The 1,780-nt window shown below is 46.1% G+C and overlaps 1 protein-coding gene across 1 annotated transcript in view; it reads left to right on the forward strand.

The window, feature by feature from the left end:
* Positions 1-1,780, forward strand: part of LOC102672532 (fibrillin-2-like) — a gene marked incomplete at its 5' end in the record, with an annotated part of 14,416 nt that overhangs the window by 2,014 nt on the left and 10,622 nt on the right. Inside the window, 6 exons of the mRNA XM_006615067.1 lie at positions 1-135; positions 328-612; positions 787-909; positions 971-1,219; positions 1,319-1,438; positions 1,524-1,739. The exon at positions 1-135 is cut by the window's left edge and continues 10 nt beyond it. Of these exons, the coding sequence (XP_006615130.1) occupies positions 1-135; positions 328-612; positions 787-909; positions 971-1,219; positions 1,319-1,438; positions 1,524-1,739 (1,128 nt within the window). The remainder of the gene's footprint in view (positions 136-327; positions 613-786; positions 910-970; positions 1,220-1,318; positions 1,439-1,523; positions 1,740-1,780) is intronic.

Raw genomic sequence — 1,780 nt, forward strand, 5'->3', positions numbered from 1 at the left:
ACACGTCTGTGAACAGAAACGGTCAGTGCAAAAATCGTTTGGCAATGAGGCTGAGCAAGAAAGATTGCTGCTGCGGGAAGAACATGGGACGTGGATGGGGTGACGAGTGTTACATCTGCCCGAATCCCGGAAGTGGTATGTAGAACGGCAAAAAATGCGAGAAAACGATACGAAACTACCATGCTTACGAGATGTAACGTAAATAAAAAAAAAAAAAAAGAAACGGTTAAATGTGGAACGAAAACTAAAGTTCACCCAGAAAACTGGAGATAATGGTCGTAGGAAGTAACGGGGAGTAACGGGATCCGTGTTATTACTCAATTATAGACGATTACAACAGGCTTTGCTTGCAACAACTGCAACCGATCACCGAGATAAACGAGTGCGCGTTGAGGCCGGACATATGCGGAAACGGGAAGTGCATAGACACCAAGGACGGATACGAGTGCGACTGTTACAATGGATTCACGAAGAAGGGAAACAGATGCGAGGATATCGACGAGTGCCTGTTGGGTTATTGCCAGGGCGGTACTTGTCGAAATTACGAGGGAAGCTTCTCGTGCCAGTGCCCGCCGGGATTCGTCGTGTCTGGTGAAGGCAGATACTGCACGGGTACGTGTAATTTTGTAAGAGAAAAAAAGAAAAGAATAAAGACTAAAAATTGCCCTAAAACAACGAAGAAAATTGTAACGATGTATTAATTGTAATAAAGAAATTTTGATTTTGAGGTAGAAAATTATTTCGACTACTTTTTCTTTTCAAATTTTTCTTTATACACGCATATAGATCACGATGAATGTCAGGACACGGGAATGTGCAACAATGGACACTGCATCAACATGAACGGATCGTTCAAGTGCAAGTGCAACGACGGCTACGTTTTATCTCCGACAAAAAATACCTGTATAGGTAAATATGCAATTCTTTCTTCCCTACGTTGATTAAACATTAATTTCCGATTGGTCGAAAGATATCAACGAATGTGCCGAGAATCCGAGAATCTGTTTGAACGGTCGATGCGAGAACACGCCGGGTTCGTACCACTGCATTTGCCAGCCTGGATTCACTCCCTCGAGAGACAACACGTTTTGCGTGGACATGGACGAGTGTTCGACGAGCGGGATGTGCGAGAACGGAAAGTGCGTGAACATGGAGGGCTCCTTCAAATGCGTCTGCGACTCTGGCTTCCGGATCGGACCCGACCAGAGTCACTGCATAGGTGTGTAATCTTCCTTTATTTCATTATAACAATTATTTCATTTCTTTGTTCGTTCCACCACTTTGGTATTGGAAAAGCAAAAGATTTTTGATCGTTCAGACATCGACGAGTGTCTAAGTGCACCGTGCCAGAATGGCCGCTGCATCAACACCCCTGGCAGCTTCCGATGCGAGTGCAATCCTGGGTTTAATTTGGGACCGGATGGAAGATCTTGCCTAGGTGCGTATCCGACATTTCCCCCTTTCGTATTACGCATAATATAAACGAGTAATCCAACGAGCGGAAACGTTCGAATCGCCATCAGAGACGAGGAGGGATCTGTGTTACTCCCAGTACAGAGACGGCCAATGCTCGAATCCTACGTCGACGGCGGTGACGAAGTCGAGTTGCTGCTGTTGCACGGTGATATTGGGACAACCCATGGGCTGGGGTACCCCCTGCCAACCATGCCCACTTCCAAACACCAACGAATTCGACGCTTTGTGCCCCCACGGTGCTGGAATGACTTACAGCGGAGATGGTAATCGATGATGAAAAATCAACTCTCTCTCTCTCTCTCTC

The sequence above is a fragment of the Apis dorsata genome, unplaced genomic scaffold (genome assembly GCF_000469605.1).
Source record: "Apis dorsata unplaced genomic scaffold, Apis dorsata 1.3 scaffold_215, whole genome shotgun sequence".
Lineage (NCBI taxonomy): Eukaryota > Metazoa > Arthropoda > Insecta > Hymenoptera > Apidae > Apis > Apis dorsata.